The sequence below is a fragment of the Lontra canadensis genome, unplaced genomic scaffold, assembly GCF_010015895.1.
Source record: "Lontra canadensis isolate GAN:19392208 unplaced genomic scaffold, GSC_riverotter_1.0 scaffold3, whole genome shotgun sequence".
Lineage (NCBI taxonomy): Eukaryota > Metazoa > Chordata > Mammalia > Carnivora > Mustelidae > Lontra > Lontra canadensis.
The window spans coordinates 1,189,504-1,208,677 of NW_022630997.1; the positions used below are offsets into that span (position 1 = coordinate 1,189,504).

At 42.4% G+C, this 19,174-nt stretch overlaps 1 protein-coding gene across 2 annotated transcripts in view; it reads right to left on the minus strand.

The window, feature by feature from the left end:
* INPP5F (inositol polyphosphate-5-phosphatase F) overlaps positions 1-19,174 on the minus strand; it is an 81,827-nt gene that overhangs the window by 4,099 nt on the left and 58,554 nt on the right. The window contains exons 10-19 of one of the 2 annotated variants that reach the window (XM_032878500.1): positions 16,482-16,606; positions 15,651-15,728; positions 14,415-14,535; positions 13,069-13,197; positions 9,703-9,820; positions 7,780-7,978; positions 2,353-2,424; positions 1,290-1,363; positions 723-851; positions 82-169 (exon numbers count right to left, since the gene is read on the minus strand). In XM_032878500.1, coding sequence (XP_032734391.1) covers positions 82-169; positions 723-851; positions 1,290-1,363; positions 2,353-2,424; positions 7,780-7,978; positions 9,703-9,820; positions 13,069-13,197; positions 14,415-14,535; positions 15,651-15,728; positions 16,482-16,606 — 1,133 coding nt within the window. Of the gene's footprint in view, positions 1-81; positions 170-722; positions 852-1,289; positions 1,364-2,352; positions 2,425-3,616; positions 3,864-7,779; positions 7,979-9,702; positions 9,821-13,068; positions 13,198-14,414; positions 14,536-15,650; positions 15,729-16,481; positions 16,607-19,174 lie in introns of those variants that run through there. The other variant, XM_032878502.1, reaches the window with a different exon arrangement.

The following is a 19,174-nucleotide window of genomic DNA, read 5'->3' on the forward strand; positions in this document are numbered from 1 at the left end:
CATCTTACAAATACTTCTAAAGATATGGGACTTCGGATGATAATCTTTTTACTCTTGAGAAAATTGTAGTGGTATACTTACCGCTCAAGTTTTTTCTCAATTATAGGTACATCTAATCCCATGGCTTGCTTGGTTATCTGGAGCATCTCTGCAATGCACTGCAGGGTATCTGAAACGCAAACACAAATGCTTGCCAATTTCTCCAAAAACATACTAAAATAGCACTTGTAGTTCAGACCCCTAAATGAAATTTGTGGTCATACATTTAAATACAAGTTTATTTGCTAAAATTTACAGAAAATTGCTTGTTTACTCCTCTCCCCACTAATTCAAAATGTTCTAAAACGTATTTTAACAGAAGAGTTAATAAAGGACAAATAACCAAATCAATTGGAACTAAAAGTTTCTTCTCATTTGTCCCGTGTTAGATGCCAAGGCAACAGCGGTGAACAAGACAGAAATGTCCCCTGACTACTGTCCGTGAAAGGCACACGTGGCAGGAAGAAGCCTTGGTACCCCGTGGCCAAACACTGAGATTTCCTTGCCCCAGCTACATCAGTTCAAATAATTTCCCTGCTTTCTGGGGGACAGAGTGGCTACTTCATGGTCATAAAGCTATGTTCCGTTTATAATGGTATGGACTGTCCTCACTTCCAGAAGCAGATCAAAGTTGTCTGAAGAGCAGATCAAAAGTTAGCACCAAATACGGTCATCTCCATTACCTTTCCCATCCTCTTCTGGATTGCGCATTACGGCTCTCAGTGTGTGGAAATAGCCACTTGTTTCTTTATATCTGTAGTGCAGTCGCATGCAGGAGAACTTCGGCTTACCAAAGAGAGTGGGTTCGGGACCTAAAAACCCAAATGAATATGGTTAAACCTTTCACATAAAATTCATTTTTCTGTATCTTCAAAATACTAACACTTATTCATCAGTTAGGTTTTAGCACATTTTTCTTATTTCTTCTAAATAAGAGTACACAATACAAGCTTATTGTGATGATTTGGTTTGATGAAACTAAATAAAGACTCTTCTTCAGTCTCAAGTATTTAAACTTTCTTGATCCGTGCATGAATCTTCATAAGGAAAGCAATTAAAGAAATAATTACTAGACCATATCATTCACCGCTAATCTAAAGAATAGAAGAGAGTCCTAAGAAACAGACCAGCTGCAATGTCAGTATCCTTTTCTGATTCTAGTAAGTCGTACTGCTTGCTCAAACAATGTGGCCCACTCTTGGAAGAACAGTATTTGCTTTCTAGGACTTGGTTAGCATGTTAAAATTTACCTATTTCTATTTTTTCCAGGTCTTCTAGACTTAGTCGTTGATACTGGTTTACTTTATCAACTTCATCATCATAACTGGATAAAGGGAAAGGAAGTAAAAATAGGATTAAAATCAAAACCGTATTTGGCTCATTGAGACAGAATAGGAGCAACTTCTACGCAGTTAAAATCTTCCAGGGCACAATATACTCTTGGGTAAAGAGTTTAAACATTTAAAAACTAGATGAAATGAGACTGACATATATGTAGTTTAGTAGCTAAAGGAGAATCAGCTTATGGATCTTAAACTAAAATCAATTAACAAAATATAATTTGTTTTATAAAAACTTCTACAAAACAAAACCAACAAACCTAAAAGGAAGGCAAACACATACATATACTGAAAGGATGTGTTTGTGATTAACACAGCAGATAAACCTGCTGTCCAAACTCAAGAATAAAAAATCCATATAATCAATGCCAATGGGCACCTGGGCCAATGACTTAAAAAATTGTTCGTTAAAGTCCAGAAAGAAAGAATTTACTTAGAGAAAAAAAAAATCAATTTTGGTAAGGCAAACAAGCAAGTACTTTTTTTTTTTTTTTTTTTTGCTGGTGGCATTGTTAATTAGTAGTGTTTCTGGAGATCTGGCAGTAAACCACAAAAGTATAATTGATCAGACTCTTGTAACCAAAGAGGCAGGTGTGTGCGTGTGTGTGTACAAACACAATTATCTGCACAAAGACAACTGTTTCATTGCTAATAGCAATAAAATGGAAGTATCAGTGCTAAACAATGGAGAAATATGTATTGTATAGTAATAAAAAATGTATACTTATTAACAAAGTATATGGAGTACATCAAAACATGAAAAATATATAGGAAATAAGCTAAGTGCTAAAAGAATATTAAATAAGCTAAGTGCTAAAATCACATTCTCAAATTAACAGTGATGGAACAGTTATGTAGGGTTCCATGAAGTTCCTTAAAATATATAAAACTAGATTCTTAATGTCATGAACCCTAATAAGGAAATGTACTCATATTACAAGAACCATTAAAAGCTTTAAATTAAGCAACTTACTAGGCCACGTAGTAGGCAGAGTTAGAAAGCAGTAACAGCACATCCACATCTCTGTGAGTAGCATCAATGAGGCTAAACAGACATGATACAGGGAATTAAATATTTTCATTTTCATCAAGATTACCCCTATAGCAGAACCACTTAAGATCGTTGGGGGGGGGTAGAAAATCAATCAGTGAATCCTACTTTTGAAGTCAGATGCATACAATCTATCCATGGGGGGGCAGTTTGAGTTTTTTGGGGGGGACTGTCAGGAAAGGGCTGCAGCTGAGAAGAGGTCCCTTCTCAGAGAGTGGTGGTCAAGGAGGTGGGAGGATTCAGGGAAGTAAGATAATTTCCAGGGAGAGGGGATTGGGAAGAAAGGAAAACCCTCAGGCTCAGAGGAAGAAAATGTCTAGATTATCTCACAAGACCTAACCATCAAAAGGACACTGCACAGGAAGGATATTTTTACACACATGTAGGATAAATCTTTTGGGGAAAAAAAAAAGTTAACATAGATATGTATAGATAAAAATACATAGATTTAGATGCAAAAATTGGGACCGAGCCCAAACCACTCTATATTTCTTACTCCAGATTTATCAATTTATTTGCCTTTTAAAGAAGGAGTAAACATTTCCTTTTTCTAAGTCCGTTTTGCTGTATTTTCCCACCACTCACAAAGTAAGGGTCAGAAACTAGATGAGTGTTGATGAATTCATTAAACGTACAGCAAAATGTACATTTTTGTAAGATTACTAATTAAAAAATGGTTGACATAAAATCTACAAAAAACCAACAGATAAAGCAGGCAAAATGTGAACTCAAAACTTCTAAGTCATGTAATAACAACCTCTAATCACAAGGTGGAAATAAGTCTACGTTCTAATTAGTCTCAAAATTCCACTATACTCCCTTTGAATTTCATCCCTATTTGCCAAGATTTACCAAAATGCTACTGAAAAACAAATGGAAAACAGTAGGGGAGGGGGGAATCACTTGTCATGGAAGTCACATCCTTCAACTGCGTCAGAGTGAGGTCACTGTCTCCTGCGTACTGCGGGGACAAACGCACCAAACTTGGAACCCGCAGTAATTTACATCAGCGGCACCTCGTCGCAGCCGACCGCCGGCGGTCTCATGCTAACGTAACACATTCGCCTCAATTTTCACCCAAAATAATACCGAAAAATACGACGACTGAGCCACCAGGACCCGACAGCCCGAGGCTCCGGGTGCGGAGCCCCGCGCCCGCCCGCGCCGCGCCCGCCGCGGTACTTACACGCGCGCCGGCCGCGGGCGCCCCCGCCGAGCCTCCGCAGTCGCGTCAGCACACATTTTCACGGCTCTAAGTCTACGTCTCCAAGTCAGCGCGGCCCCCCCGCCCCCGCCCGGGCGGTCGTATCTACACCAGTCCTCCGGGATCCTCAGTCACAAACACTATGTCTGAACACAAAGCACTGGGCACGGAACAGGCGGTCAGGAAATAGCCCCCCACCCCCCCACCCGCGGCTTTACTGGAGTCTCCGCCGCAGTAAAGAGTCCCTCCCCCCACCCTCCCCCAAAGCGCACAATGGACACAACTGTCAACACGGATGAGAAAAGAAAGACCCCCCTCCCCGCCCCCCGCGGTCGCAGCTCCCGGGCTGCTCTACTCGTTCTTGTTCTCCTGCCAGTCGGGCATGCCCTCCTTCCACACGATGAACACGAACACCGCCAGCACCACATGCAGCCCCACCACCGCCACGATGGTCGCGTAAAAGCCACTGTCGTCAGGAGACATTAACAGGAGACTCTGGAAAAGGAGCAATTTGCAGGAAAAATACAAGCCCACAGGAACTTTAACCATCAGTCCTGCAAAAAGAAGAAAAATCTTGAAAGTCGTGGCCAGGCTGCCGCCTTCGGGCTTGGGCTCGGCAGCGTTGCCAGTGGCATTGCCCGTGGCGTTGGCGGGCCGCTGGGCGGTCGGCGGAGGCCTATGGGAGCGCGGCATGGTGTCCGTCCGTCAGTCAGTCAGTCCGTCCGTCGAGAAGTCGAAGCTCAGTCAGAGCCGCCAGCACAAGACCTCGCGCCTGCAGCGACTGCGGAGACTGCGGCAACTGCGGCAACTGCAGAGCCAAGCCCCGCCCAGGAGCCGCCGCTCGCTTCCGGCCGCCCCCGCTGCCGCGGCACCCGCCCAGTGCGCATGCGCACCCGCCCCCGCCATTTCGCCCCCGCACAACGCCCGGCCGGCGGTGGGGTGGGGCGCCGAGGAGCCCGCAGTGGCCGGGACCCCCGGCGGACCATCACCGGACCCCCACCGGACCGCGCCCACACCACGGGGAGGGGTCGTCACCGAAGGGACGCGGGTGGCCGCGGCACTGCGAGCGACCCTCTCCTGCACTCACACGCCCGACAGCGCGGCTGCTCCTCTGAAACGGGGGGGGGGGGGGGGGGGGGGGGGAAGTGGTCATCTACTCCGGGTGGAAAAAGCGGGTCCGGTAGAGCTGGGCAAAATAAGGAGTAGCCGGTGCAGGTCCCGATGGGCACTGGGCAGGACGCCCGGCGTCCTTCCACTTTCCAGGCTCCTCTCGGGACCCGGAGCGCGCCCCCAGGCACCTGTCACCGAGGGCCCAGTGTTTTGGTGGCAACGGGGCGCAGGGCTGGGGGAAGGAGCGGCGGGACCCGCAGGCCTCCATGCCGGGGGCTGGCCACCGGCGGTCCTAACTGAGCTCAGATCTGCAACAGAACAGGCCGCGGCGGCGGAGCCGGGGAGGCCCGCGGGCAGTGTGGGGACGGTGCGGTGGCGCGCCGGGAGGGAAGGGCAAAGAGAGCAGGCGCCAGGAGCGGGCCGTTCCCGCTGCGGCAGGGCTGCGTGTGTTTGCCAACTGCGGCCGGAACTGGTTTTTTGCCAGAGAGTTAAGCGGCTGCGACTGCAGTGCGGCAAGTCTCTGGCGCAAAATTTTGGAGGTCGTCAAAAACACCCAGCCATCAAGATAATTGTTAGTGCAATACTTAAAAAAAAAATCAAAATTCCAAAATATGACGAACAAAACACCAGCGTTTTAGATAAAGACAGGATCCGACCCTGCGGCTGTACAAGCTTGCTCACTTGGCTCACGCAAACCCTAGCCCTAGCCCCTGTAAAAGTTTATTTACCAAAACACGTAGCTCAACTCGACAACAAAAAAACACAGACCCCAGTTTTTAAAATGGGCAAAGGATTTAAACAGTTTTCTAAGGAAAATATACAAATGGCCAAGAAGCACAAGAAAAAATCCTTCCCATCCTTTGTCAGTAGGGAAATGCAAACCAAAACCAGTGAGATACCACTTCACACCCCTTAGGAGGAGTACAATTAAAAAAAAAAAAAAAAAAAAAAAAAGGGAAAGGAAAAAGTATTAGCGAGGAGGTGGAAAAATTGGAACCCTCATACACTGCTGGTGAGAATGTCAAATGGTACAGTCACTGTGGAGAACAGCTTGGTGGTTTCCCAGAAGTTAAGCACAGAATTACACATGACCCACCAATTTCCAATCCTAGATATGTACCCCCAGATAAAAACTGGTGTTCAAACCAAAACGGTATTACTATTTATGAGAGCCAGAAGGTGGAAACGACCTAAACGCCCATCGTGAAAGAAAACAGACAAAATGGGCTCTAACCACAGGACGGAATACCATTCAGCTATAAGGAGGAATGAAGCCAGTCACAAAAGGAAACATGTTATGTGATCCCATTTATATGAAATGTCCAAAACAGGGACATCTATAGAAACAAAGAGTAGATTAGTGGTTGTCTGGCGATAGGGAAAGGAGAATAGGGAGGGAGTGATCACTAGTGAGTATAGGGCTTTCTTTGAGAGTAGTGAAAATGTGACTATACTAAAAGCTATTGAATTGTATGCTTTAAGCGGATGGATAATGAATTATATCTTAAAGGTGTTTTTAAAAACATATACACAGAACCCAGGAGTGAATGGCTAAGGCAGACAGGTACTAACTACTGAAGACCCTAAGCCCGACAGTTGGCTGGCTGGCTGTCTCAGGACCTGAGCTGGCACAGGCATTCCCAGAGCTGCTTCTCCCTGCTCCGTCAGAGTCGTCCACGGCTCTGGCTCAGCTGATAGACTGTACAAGTGTACTGTAGCAACTCAGCTAACCAAAGAGCCAGTTTCCACATATACCTTCAGGGGAAAACTGTCCACCATCTACAAAATATTCAAGCTTTTGCAAATGAATAAAAATACCAGTGGCGAATTTAAAGAAATTTTATCAGTATTATAAAGCATGGCAACCACAAGATGAAGTAGAGAGGAGCTAACAAAGCGGGTTCTTAAAGAACTGTGTAATCAAGATGCAGACACACAGTTAATTTTGGAAATTCCAACGGACACGTGATACCCATCAGAGAATCATCCACCTGAGACGAAAATGAAGTGGATCTGAAGACGGTAATTACTCTGTATCTGAAAAAGCATCTCCTCTGGAATGAAAGGCAGAAGAAAAGACTGTTCTGAAACACTGCTGGCTCCTGCTCCGGCTCCTCCAGGGCCCAAATGGAAGGCTCCAGATCGCCTGTGCCTCCCAAAGGGGCCAACACTGGGACCAGCCACAGGGTGGCAAAGTGTCTCCCTTTACCACAAAGATATCAAGACGCTTGATAGGCAGGTCTCGGCCTTTTCTCGAAGACAACAAGCCAAAACATGACCTTCAAAGTCACTGACTCCAAAGCACCAGCTTCATTATCTACTCCATCCACATCACCTTATCTCACAGCTTCAAAGGCAGCAGTTTCTAGTAAAACAGTAATAGTGGGAAACACAGGAGGCAAGACAAAAACTAGCAAGCAGCTAACACCTTGCTTGTAGCAAGCTTTAAATAGCAGAGCTTGGGGCGCCTGGGTGGCTCAGTGGGTTAAGCCTCTGCCTTTGGCTCAGGTCATGGTCTCAGGGTCCTGGGATCGAGCCCCGCATCGGGCTCTCTGCTCAGCGGGGAGCCTGCTTCCCTTCCTCTCTCTCTCTGCCTGCCTCTCTGCCTACTTGTGATCTCTCTTTGTCAAATAAATAAATAAAATCTTTAAAAATAAATAAATAAATAAATAGCAGAGCTAAACACACTTCACATAGTTTTAACCTCCTCACTCAGGATACCAACTTTACATGGGAATTATAGGATCGGAAATCAAGTCAGCTGTGAATGGCAGTTCTACAATTTGGATTTTTAAAAAATCAAATACTGCTTTAAAGTATTTCTCTTCATTACTGTGTTGTTGTAATGCCCTCTTAATTTTGCACCCAAGGTGAGTGCCTCAGTCGGCTTGCCTTAGTGACCAGCCCTGTATCTGAAAACTGCCACGCATCACACGTCCATGTCCCTAGATTTATGGATGAACACTAGTACTAATTATGATGAGACCATCAGAAATTTAAGTGTCCTTAGTCACTAGAACATCAGTCCAACTCACCTGGGGTCACAGTCAATGAGGGCCCAGCCCCCATGGAACTTTTCATCATCAGGCAGCAGTAACTTCATATAACTTTGTAGCAGCTGGCTAATCAGTTCCTGGTGGCTTCGCTGAGTCTCCTTGTGCAAAGCTTCATGTTCTTTCTCCTTGGTAAATATGGAATAAAGATCTTCTGTCACTGGAATGCCTTGCATCAAATCTAGAGTAGAAAGTGTTAATATCTATCATCATCTTACTTGGCTAATACATTTAAAACAACAGAACTCATAAGAAAACATAGGCATGAATCTTGGTGGTCTTGGATATGGCTTTTTTGTTTTAGATATGACACTAAAATCACAAGCAACAAAAACAAGAAAAATCAACGAAGTGGATCTCATCACAATTAAGAACTTTTGTGTCTCAAGGACAAGATCATGAATGTGAAAAGACAACCACACAACGGGTGAGAGTATTTACAATCATCTGATAGGGACTTGGATTCAGAATATATAAAGAATTCCTACAACTCAATAACAAAGACAACCCGATTTTAAAATGGGCATGGGGGGTGCCTGGGTGGCTCAATCAGTTGGGTGTCTGCCTTTGGCTGGTCATGAACCCAGAATCCTGGGATCAAGCCTCACGTCGGGCTCTCTGCTCAGTGGGAGCATGCTTCTCCCTCTCCCTGCTGTTCCCCTGCTTGTACTCTCTCTCTCTGTCAAATAAATAAAAAATAAAATCTTTTAAAAAAAAGAAAAAGAAAAAGAAAAAAGAAAAAGAAAATGGGCATAGGATCTGAACAGACAAGCTAACTTCGTCGTGGTGTGGCATGCAGCTCTAGCTTCAGGAAGCACTGTAATCCATTCCCCACAGACGGGCAGGACAGCGAGACTGGCAGCTTCTGGGACAGAGATGCCGACCACTGGCCTTACGAGGGGAAACAGTAGGCCCAGACTGCTACTGGCCTCTCTCTCTCTCACCTCTGAAGAAATCCAGCTTCAAGATTCAGGTGAAGCTAATGTTGTGGACAGAGAAAGAGAGACACAGAGCCTGGGTCTGCAGTGACATAACAGTCACTAGGTCAATCAACAGAGGAAAGGTATCCTATTTTTCCCTGATTAAACTGCTAAAATCCGGTTTTCCAGTCAACACAAATCCCAGCTGTGGCAAAAACCAAACTTCTTTACACTAGACATCTCAAATTCCTAACTGGCCTGTGCTGAGGCCCTACTATGTCATGTATGACAAAAAAATCAGATTAAAAAAGAGGATTTAAAAAATATTCCCAGAGACCACAGGACAAGCTGTTACTTTGGTTTCAGTCCAGAAGGCTCTGCATTTACTTTAATCCTATGAGGTAATACTTCCATGCAAATTAAATTAAAAAAATTTGCCAACATATATATTGCACCGGGCAAGCTACCCTCCATTTCCTCTTCCAAATAATGATAAGAATTGGTTAGGATTATCCTTAAATCTGATAGCCTGATACTATGTTCATTCATTCTCACAGGAAAGGATGCTGTGTTGTCCACAGCAAGAACACATGATAAATGTCACATGGGGGAAAGCAAGACCTCTCATTACATCTTGCAGCCCTGAGTAATGGAAAAACAAATTGAATGTGGAGTGTTCAGCTGATGAGGCTCTAGGCTACCTCGTTCCATATTCTAGGAACCTCAACTCTGCTTTCTGTGACATGAACAGCAACCCGACAAATACGTATGGAAATGAGCGGTTGCTTTTGTTGCTTCAGCCTAAAAAATTCATCAAATTCTAGTCATGTAAAAATCTGAACTTGATTTCTTGGGTAAGATGCTGAATATAGAAACACAAGTATATTATAAAACATGAACTATGTTAATGAAGTTGGTTTCTGTGAAACCCTAGTCACAGAGGAATAACAAATTTTAAAGAAAGAAAAGCATTTAGGTTTCTTACCTATAACAGCTTGCCTATAAGCATCCTTAAACCGATTCAGGTAATACCTATTTGCTGAGTTAACACCGTCTTTCATAACTCCTGCTAACTTCCTTTCTCCTGTCCTTGTAAAGTCACCCTGTCAAGGAAAAAGTCATTTTGACAATTGATTCAAAACACAAGAATGTCCCCAGTCAGTGTGGGCTTTTAATACAAGACCAAAATTCTGTAGGCTTTTATAATTTCTAAATAATGTAGTTAAGTTAAAATATCTACTAGTATTTGGCTGTGACCCAAGCACATCAAATAATTAAAGTGCTATTTGTGGCATCAAGTCTTCACAGTTGGGTGGTGCTTTAAAGTAAATCCTCTCCTGGCAGTCCGTAGAATTTCTATACTTTACAGGTCAAAACTTCCTATATCACAAAAAACAAGAAGATTTTCAAGCCTCAAACTGGTATGATACTCAAAAATCACAAATTTCTGATGTGGGAAAGTGTGGACAGTGCCCTAGAGTTTATTACAATGGGATTTAACCAGTGCGTGTGGACGTGTGTATATGGGGAGCAAGAGCAGAGAGTTCTGTCCCTTGCTGCCCATTACAATGCTGTAGAATGATCCAACGAAAATTTAAATGGTTTTGTTTTGTTTCTCTTGCTTTTCACAACAACAGTGTCGGAGCAAGTCCCTAGAGGGCAGTGACTTAGCTGAAAGTCTGTGCCGCTTAATCATCTCTCCATCTCCCCCAACCCCTGGCAAGCACCAAAGTCTTGTTTTTGAGTTTGATTTTTTTAGATCCTTCATATAAATGAGATCATGCAGCATTTCTGGGAAGAACTTGAGAAGGAATGGCATTAATTCTTCTTTAAATATTTGGTAGAATTTCCCAGTGCAACCATTTGGTCCTGGGCTTTTCTTTCTTGGGAGGTTTTACTTACTGATTCATCAAATCTCCTTACTCGTTGGTCTGCTCCAATTTTCTATTTTTTCGAAAGTCAGTCTTGGTAAGTTGTATGTTTCTAGAAATGTATCCCTTCCTTCTAAATTGTCCAATTTGTTGTCATATAACTGTTCAGAGTAGGCACCTGTGATTCTATGTATTTCTGTGATATCAGCTGTAATGTCACTTTCATTTATAATTTTGAGTCCTTTTTTCTCTTGGTAAGTCTAGCTAAAGGTCTCTTGATTTTATCTCTTCAGAAAACCAACTCTTCAAAACAACAACAACAACAAAAAATAAAAAAGTTGTGCCAGAAAACCAACTCTTAGTTTTGTTGATCTTTTCTATTGTTTTTCCTAGTCTCCCTTTCAAATATTTCTGTTCTAATCTTTAGTATTTCCTTCTTTCTCCTAACTTTGGGCTTACTTTCTGCTTTTTCTAGTTTGTTGTAAAGTTAGTTCTAGTAAAGTTAGGTTGTTTGAGATCTTTCTTTTTTCTTAATGTAGGCATTTATAGCTATAAACTTTCCCTTTAGAACTGCTTTTGCCACATCCCCTAAGTTGTGTTTCCATTTTCATTTGTTTCAAGTTGGGTTGTTGTTGTTTTTTTTTTAAATTTAACCCTTTTTGATTTCTTCTTTGACCCAGTGATTGATTGTTCAGGAGTGTATTAATTTCCACATATTTATGAATTTTCTAATTTTTCTATTACCGACTTCTATTTTCATTTCATATTCATTTTCATTCATTTCTGACCACCACTGTGGTCAGAAAAGATACCCGAAACAATTTCTATCTTTTGGAACCTTGTTAAAACTTGTTTTGTGGCCTAACCTATCATTTGTCCTGGAAAATGTTCCACGTGTGCTTCTGAAGAATATGTATTCTGCTGTTCCTAGATGAAATGTTCTATATACGTCTGCTGGGTCCAGTTGGTCTACAGTCCTGCTCAAATTTACTGTTTCCTTATTGATTTTCTCCCTGGATGATCCACTGTGGAGAATGGGGTATTAAAATCCCCTACTGGGGTGCCTGGGTGGCTCAGTCAGTTAAGCGTCTGCCTTCGGCTCAGGTCATTATCTCAGGGTCCTGGGATCGAGTCCCATATTGGGCTCCCTGCTCAGCAGGGAGTCTGCTTCTCCCCTTCTCTGCTTGTGCTCTGTCTCTCTCAAATAAATGAAATCCTAAAAAAAATAAAGTCCCCTACTATTATTGTACTGCTATTTATTCTTCCTTTTAATTTTGTTAGTAATTGCTTTATATATTTAGGTGTTCTGATATTGGGTGCATAAAAGTATTTCTCTTTAATCAGTAACTTGTACAAGGACTTCGAAAGTCCAATTTCTTTAGTTAATAAAAAGCTTTTTTATATTTATCACTCAACCAAAAGATGGATTTGATGGCCTGTTGAGACTTGATACAATTTTTTGTAAGGAATATCCTGAGGCGTGCCTCAGTGGTTCAGTCGTTAAGTGTCTGCCTTCGGCTCAGGTCAGCCCCGCATTAGGCTCCCTGCTCAGTAGGAAGCCTGCTTCTCCCTCTCCCATTCCCCTCCTTGTGTTCCCTCTCTTGCTGTATCTCTCTCTCTCTCCCTGTCAAATAAATAAATAAATAAATAATCTTTTAAAAAAAGAAATGAAAGAAATATCCTGAGATGAACTTACCTTGAAGGAAAATTAACATAAAACTAATGTAAACTAATTCCACCATTTCTTACTGGCCACAGGAGTATTTGGTGCCTAGTAAATATGGTTTATATTTAAAATGAATTCTGTGAAGATTAGCTCTGTAGGATCTTCAAAAGACTTATTCATAACAACCACAAAAAGATAATAAAACATTTTGTCAGCATTTACTGTGTTCCAGGGAATGGTCTAAGCCCTCATAGGCATTAACTCATACAATCCCATGACAGTCTTGAAGTGTGTCTAGCATTATTCGGTTTTACAAATGAGGAGACAGAGAGGTTAAGTGACTTGCTCAAGACTGCGAAGCTTGTAAGGGGCAGGACTGGGATTCAAATTCAGCAGAAGCAAATATACTCGGGACCGTATTCTAGCAACAGACGTGTTCTATCCGTGTAACATTTCAAAAACCAATTATGTCACACAGAATTCCAGATTTCCAAACTCCCTTGAAAGACTGGAAGATCTAGCCACACTGGGCCTCTGTCCCCATAAGGAAGCAGAACAGCCCCCTCCCAAGACAACATATGCTCTTCCTTAGGTCTGTCCCATTTCCCCCTTTAAGCTAATGGGTGGTCCCATTTCCTGGCCCTAGGAGAGTTGGAATATGTGACCCCTGCATGAGCCAAACGTTCCAGAAAGGAGTCAAGTACATAGACTACCATCTGTAGCCCAGGTAGCTTTCTCTCAAAAATAAGGTCGGTTTAAAACCCCATCCTGTGTCCCACAGAATGATCCACAAAAGCTGGCTGTCGGTGTTTACCTTCAGAGCAGCTGTCCCAGCATACTGTCTGCTAATGGAGTCCCCGTTGTTGGCCCACATTATCTGATAGATCCGATTACATTTCACTGGTAGTGGCTGTTCTGGGGGCATCACACCTAATTTTTTCAGCTAAAATTAACACATTGGCGGATTAGCTGCATATTAGGCAGGAAACCATAGCATAAAATATACATTGCAGCAAAAGGAAGCATGTTCATGTACAATTTTGGACCCTCAAATAAAAGAAATGGTGTTTCCGGACTTTTCCAAAATAGAGCACAATTGAGAGAGAGTTTTATCAATTGCTACACATGATTAAATAGAATGAAATACTTCACTGTCTTGGTGTCATTTTTAACGTGTAGGCTTATATTCTATTTTGTCTTTGTTTTAAATTTGCCGATGCAGTGAGACTGTCAAAAAAGCCTGTTGAAACAACAACAACATTAGCAGTAGCAGAGCCATGAGTGCCCAGAAGGTGTGAGCCTGCGCGGAGAATGGGGTTCTGAGAGCTGTTTTTATACGAATGATCTCATTGGCTCCTGGTAACAACCTGCTGCAGTCCATACTCTTACATCCATTTTAAGGATGAAGAGATGGAAGTTGAGAGAGGCCGAGATTTCCCATGGGGTCAACACCGAATACGTGGTAGACCCAGGGCCTAGACTCAAAACCTGGCTGCTTAGTGCGCAGTGAGCAGGAACAGACTCACCATCTCAAAACACAGTCCCGAGGTTCCATCAAAAAAGCCCAGACCCCATGCTAAGAATGTCTACCTTGAGAACGCAACACTCAGGTGTTGTGGGGCTGGAGATCTAAAGGGGGACACTGAATAACAGATGCTGGGACTGCAGGAAGCAGCCGCCACCAACAGGAGTGGAGGATAAAAGCTGGTTCTGTGGCACCGAAGGAGCCAACAGCTGCAGAGAAGGCGCCACAAGACAGGCGAAGCAGCTTGTCCCTTCCTCCTCCTCCAGCCTCACGGTCTTCCTCTGGCGCCTCCTACTGGCAGCGTCTCACACAGCGCCAGCAGGCTGAGCAGAAGGCGCCGCAGACTCCCAGCCCAAAAGGCACAAGGCCTGCTGTGGAGCTGAGAGGAGAAAGGTGTGTGGCCACACAGGCCCACCCGGTCGACGACGTTGAAATGCTGGGCCTCACATTTTTGAAATGAGTACTTAAGAAAATGCCCCTTAAATCAACTTATTTCTACTGAAGGTTTTACTTTCCGGGTTTTAATGCAACTGTAAGCTGTAAATGTTCTACAGAACGATTTTATGTTTACATGTGGGAAAGAAGCAGAAATGAATACTTACAATGCAGCACCCCGACATGCCCCCACCAATTACCTGCTGTTCCATGACCACGCGGGCGATGGCGGCTTGGACCACGTTGGTGCGATCCAGGCAGTCCATGCAATTGACACGAAAAATCCCTTCTTGTTTACATATCACCCCCGCTTGATCGACCCTTTTTCAAAAATAGATTGGGATTATTTTACAATATGAAATACCTTAATGAGGTTTTCAAAAACCACAATTCCTTAGAATATAGCAATAACTAACCAGGAGCACTGGTTATCCACTTGTTTGGAATACTATGTGACAGGCATTACTGAGCACTTTGCGGACACTGTTGTTAATTCACACAATAAGTTGATAAGACGTTATTATCCCCGTTTTAAAGACAAACAAAAGAAAATAAAAACTGAAGGGCAGAATGACTTGTCTTCAGTCTCATTGACTACTAAGCAGAGCTGACACAACCCTGAATTATGCTCTTCTATACATTAAAGCCAGAAGGCCCTTTAATTTTTTTTTTAATTTTATTTATTCATTTGACAGACAGAGATCAAAAGTAGGCAGAGAGGCCGGCAGAGAGAGAGGAAGTGAAGCAGGCTCCCTGCTGAGCAGAGAGCTCAACTTGGGGCTTGATCCCAGGACCCTGGGATCATGACCTGAGCCGAAGGCAGAAGCTTTAACCCACTGAGCCACCCAGGCGCCCCCAAAAGGCACTTTAAAACATCATCTTGTCCGTCCCGTTTGACTGCAAGGAGAAATACATCTCAGTGCATCTAGCTCAAGCAGACAAAGTCACTTTACCACTCAGTGAGGACTCCTGAAGATGCCTTGTGTGTCTAATTTCTCTATCTAATCAAATGTTCTCTCCAATCCTTTAATCCAGTTTCTTATTCCTACAGCTCCCTCCTGCTGATAATTTTCACTTTCCCCTCTCTGGTAATTCTGAAATGCCTGCACACTGAGACCAAGTACCTCGAAGCCATGTTAGGGATGCTGAGAGAAGAGAAAGAGGAAATGTAGACCACGGAACATCTACTGGAGTTAAAGAACAGCCAGAGAGCGTGTCACTCCATCTTGCCTGACCTCCTGACACCTCTGCCCTGTTCTAAGCTAACACTGCCCAATGACGGCCACTCTCTTGAAAAGGAAAATAGGAATCGGGAAGCAAAATGAAAGAAAAATGCTTTTTCAGCTTGCTGCTATTATTTTAATACTTAGTAGTACCAAATACATATGATTTCACAGACTAAGAGTTTATATCAAATGGACTTATGAAATACCTACCAACACCACTTCATGTCAAGAATAATGTCATAAATGGCATCTGTTAGTGTTTGAACATTCTCAAACTTCATTCCTCGGCTAAAATACATGCCAAAGGGGGAAAAAAAAAACTTTAATAACAGGGTTTTTTTTCATCTTAAGATACAATATTTAAAGTAGCTTGGAAAAATTAAAATTATTGCTTTAAGTACATACGGTTAACAGTACTATAAATTATATGGGCAACTATATAAATGCTTACAATTAATTTGCCTTGTGAAAGAAAATATATTTAAGAATACACCGAAACATATCACAGGTATCAGAAGCTTCTTTCCCCCACTAAATTTTCAATACCTGGGTAGAGGAACCCACATTAGAGCCAGGATTATGACAAAAGAACCGGCTTTCAGAGTACACACAGGTTAAAGTTACCATCAAAATGATTCACCAATTATTTTTTTTCTGGAGCAAACGCTGGTGACGTTGATCCATAGGGAAAGAAGTATTACTAATACGCAATAAAGACAAGACAAGAGAATGACTTTTAAGTAAGGGGACTCAATTACTTTTGCCAGGCTTGGACCCAAGCAGAAAGGAAAAGCTCCAGAAGTTCTTCGGGTGACAAAAGGAAAAATGGAACTCTCACGTTGTCTTGGAAAAGAAGGACTAAATATTGCAGGAACAATTAAATTTTTAGCCAAAGTAAAGCTCATGTGAAAATCAAAACAAAGTAACAATGACAAGAAGAGATTTTTCTTTCCGATAGGAAGACGAGAAGCTACGGTTACCATGGCAGCACGTGCCACAAACACCGGAGCGGTCAGAACTCCCGTCAGGAAGCCCTCTTACCAGTGCTCGTGGAAGTCAAATGAGACGTAAGTGAGCTGTGAGCTGTTGTAGAGTAACACTTGCTTCAGGTAAGCATCACCAATAATTTTCTCCCTGCCTGCCTGGTCTACCAAGTTAATAATAACCTGTGAGAGCAAGGAAAAACAAATTCAGTTTAGTCAGACGTTAAAAACTCAATGTGGTTTTTAATCACTTTATTTGGAATTATGTTTTAGAAATATTTTATAGCCACAATTAGAAATTTATCCCTTCAAGCATCCATTTTTTTCCATAAAATTAGACTTTCACTTGTTATATTTCAGTTTATGAGAATCATTTACGTAAATAGCATTAATAGCTATCTTGTGCATTATGTATTTGCAATAACCAATTAGGATACATAATAAAAACCAGGTCCTTTATCATAGCAAATATTTAAGTTATTTAGAATAATTTTTAAAAGAAACATACGAGACCTACATATGGGCACTATAAAACTGCTGAAATACCAAAAAGAAAATCTGAGTAAATGGAAAGACACTATGATGCCAGAGAGCAAGGTTCAATGCTGTAAGGATGTCAAGTCTCTCCAGATTAATTTGAACATTTAACAATCCCAATCAAAATCTGATCAGCTCTTCCTATGGACTTGACAAGTTAATTCTAAAGTTCATCCGGAAGGATAAATATGCAGAATAAGCTCTGAAAACTATTAATAAAAGAGGACTAGACCCACTGAAGAGCAAAACATACTCCAGTCTATAGCAGTTAAGATGGTGGTAGTACTTGTGTAGAAACAGAGGAATGACCCATAGAACAGGACAAATAGCCAAGACACAGACCCACGTACATTGAGGAATCTAAACTATGGTAACAGTATAATTCTGGGAGAAGTACAGAATATTCTAGAATAGTGGGGAGAAACTTACTTTAGCCCCTACATCTCATTTTGCACAAATTATAGCTGCATTAAGGACCTAAATATTTTTTTAAGTTATAAAAAAAAAAAGAATATTTGGGGTGATGTTTCCATAAGTGTAGAATGGGACATGACTTTCTAAGCATAAGATAAAAACCAGAGGCATAAAGAAAAAGTTGGACAAATGTGACAACATGAAAATTTAAAACCGCTGCAACTAATGACAATACAAGTCAGCAAAGGTAAAACAACAATACAAAAAGAAACAAAAAACTACCTGGGGGAATATACCTGTAACACAAAACCAATAAGATATAAGAGTGTTATACATTTAGTTAGAAAAAAAGAATAAAGGATACAGAGGAAATTCACAAGAGAAAATACACAGAGCCAACAGACATGAGGCTACAACTTTGTTAATAATCAGAAAGGGAAACAAACCAAGAAACAGACTCTTCTTAACTATGGAGAACAAACTGATGGTTATTGGAAGGGGTGCTGGGGGGGACGGGAGAAACAGGTGACCGGGGTTAAGGAGGACACTTGTTGGGATGAGCACGAGGTGTTGTGTGGAAGTACTGAATCACTATTGTGTACACCTGAAACATTACACCGTAGGTTATCTCACTGAAATTTAAATAAAAACTTTTTAAAAAGCCCAAAGAAATACAAATTTATAACAGAAAACTAGTTTTCACCTATACAGAGGCAAACATTGAATCCTAAACAGAGTCAGCATTGGTGAGTATATGAGGAAGTGAGCACTGACTCCCATTCTTGCTGAGAGTATAAACTGTTGTGATCTTCTGGGGATCAACTGAGGGGCAGGCGTCAATATTATACGCCTACTATTTGACCTAGCTGTTCTACTTCTAGAAGCATATTCTATGAAGCACATAGAGTCCCAAATATATGAACGTTGCTTTCTGGAAAATTTTTACGCTAGCAAAAACTATATCCTAAGGCTGCATCAATGGAGAAATAGAGAAAAAACAGCCATGAAACATTAAGTGAAAACAGTTGCAGAACAGTATATATCGTACAGCCCTCCACTGACTTAATTTTATAAATGTGTATTTATGCAGGTGCAAGATGGTTTTTGCTGCAAATGACAAATCACTGACTCAGATCTTAGAACAAGAAGTCAGGAGGTTGCATGGTTCTAGAATTGCTTAATTCAGTGGTACCGATACCAAGTCTTTCCATCTTTTCTGCCATCTTTGGCATATTGGTCAGGGCTCAGGTTGGTTCGTTCACAGTTTCGACACTGCCGAAGCAGCATATCAAGTCCAAATACAACCGCCACGGAGGGGCTGTTGATTCCTGTATCTCTTTTTATCACAGCAGGAAATCGTTCCCAGAAACTTCCAGCAGACTTCCCTCACATCATACCTCACTGGCCCAGCTGCCAATGAACACACACAGGTCAGTGCCCAAACCGGTCACCGGCGACAGGAACAGTGGAGCCACCCTGAGTCAGACCGACCTGCGGGTCCGCCTCTCAGAGAGCGACTACGGGGGCCGGGGGGGCGCGGAGCAGGTGGATAAGGGAACATGACTGGGGTACTGTTAGAACGGAGGAAGTGTCTGCTCAGAACATACACAGGTAAAACTGATGTGTCCAAACAGGTTTTGAAAGTCAACACAGAGCAGGGATGAAGGTGCTGAGGAGGTGACTCCTTCTGCTTCCTTTACACATCTCAGTACTGTTACAGTTCTCACAATGATTATGGGTTACATTTTTTTAAAGTTTTTATTTATTTTTGAGTAATCTCCATACCCAGCATGGGGCTCG